Source organism: Myotis davidii, unplaced genomic scaffold, assembly GCF_000327345.1.
Source record: "Myotis davidii unplaced genomic scaffold, ASM32734v1 scaffold534, whole genome shotgun sequence".
Taxonomy (NCBI): Eukaryota; Metazoa; Chordata; class Mammalia; order Chiroptera; family Vespertilionidae; genus Myotis; species Myotis davidii.
Genome location: NW_006286678.1, coordinates 6,132,075 through 6,132,697, shown reverse-complemented (window position 1 = coordinate 6,132,697; position 623 = coordinate 6,132,075). Strand labels below are relative to the sequence as shown.

At 65.7% G+C, this 623-nt stretch overlaps 1 protein-coding gene across 1 annotated transcript in view; it reads right to left on the bottom strand.

Moving 5' to 3' along the window:
• The window catches only part of ARID3C (AT-rich interaction domain 3C), a 6,487-nt gene that overhangs the window by 2,572 nt on the left and 3,292 nt on the right, over nt 1-623 (bottom strand). Inside the window, exon 3 of the mRNA XM_015560465.1 lies at nt 4-181. Coding sequence (XP_015415951.1) covers nt 4-181 — 178 coding nt within the window. The remainder of the gene's footprint in view (nt 1-3; nt 182-623) is intronic.

The window sequence follows — 623 nt, the reverse complement described above, 5'->3', positions numbered from 1 at the left end:
GTGGGGAGCGTGAAGGCGGCGGAGGTGATGGTGGTGGGCAGGCTGAGGCCGCGCGTGACCTCCCGCCACACCTTGCGGTTGATGACTTCCACCAGGCCGCCCTTGGCCGTCACCAGGCGGAACAGCGCGTACAGGTCCAGCACCTGCTTCGCCATGATGGGCACGCGGTTCACCGGCGTCCCTGTTGGGGGGGGTGAGGGGGGCGAGCAGAGTCAGGCCACGAAGATAGGACCCAGCCTACGGGCATCCTGGGGGAGGGAAGGAGGAGGCTGCCGGGGCGAGGTCGGGGTACAGGGCGGGGCAGGAGGAAGGAGGGAGAGGTGGGAGGGAGAGGTGGGAGGGCGGCTGTATTCTAGGCACAGCCCCTGGAGCTCCGGGAGGAGCCGGAGCGAGCCCGGGGCTGGGCAAACTTCTGTCAAGGGCCCGATGTGAAACGCTCAGGCTTCGTGGGCCAAACGGCCTCCCCAGAGCCACCCGCCCTGCACTGTGGCTGAAGCAGCCGTGCCGCTGTGCCCCAGTGAACCGTCACTGGCGGACGCTGCAGTTCGAATTTCACACGGCAGGAAGTGTGGTCTTTCCGGTCCTTACACTGTTTAAAAATCCAGTAACACTCTTAACTCTCA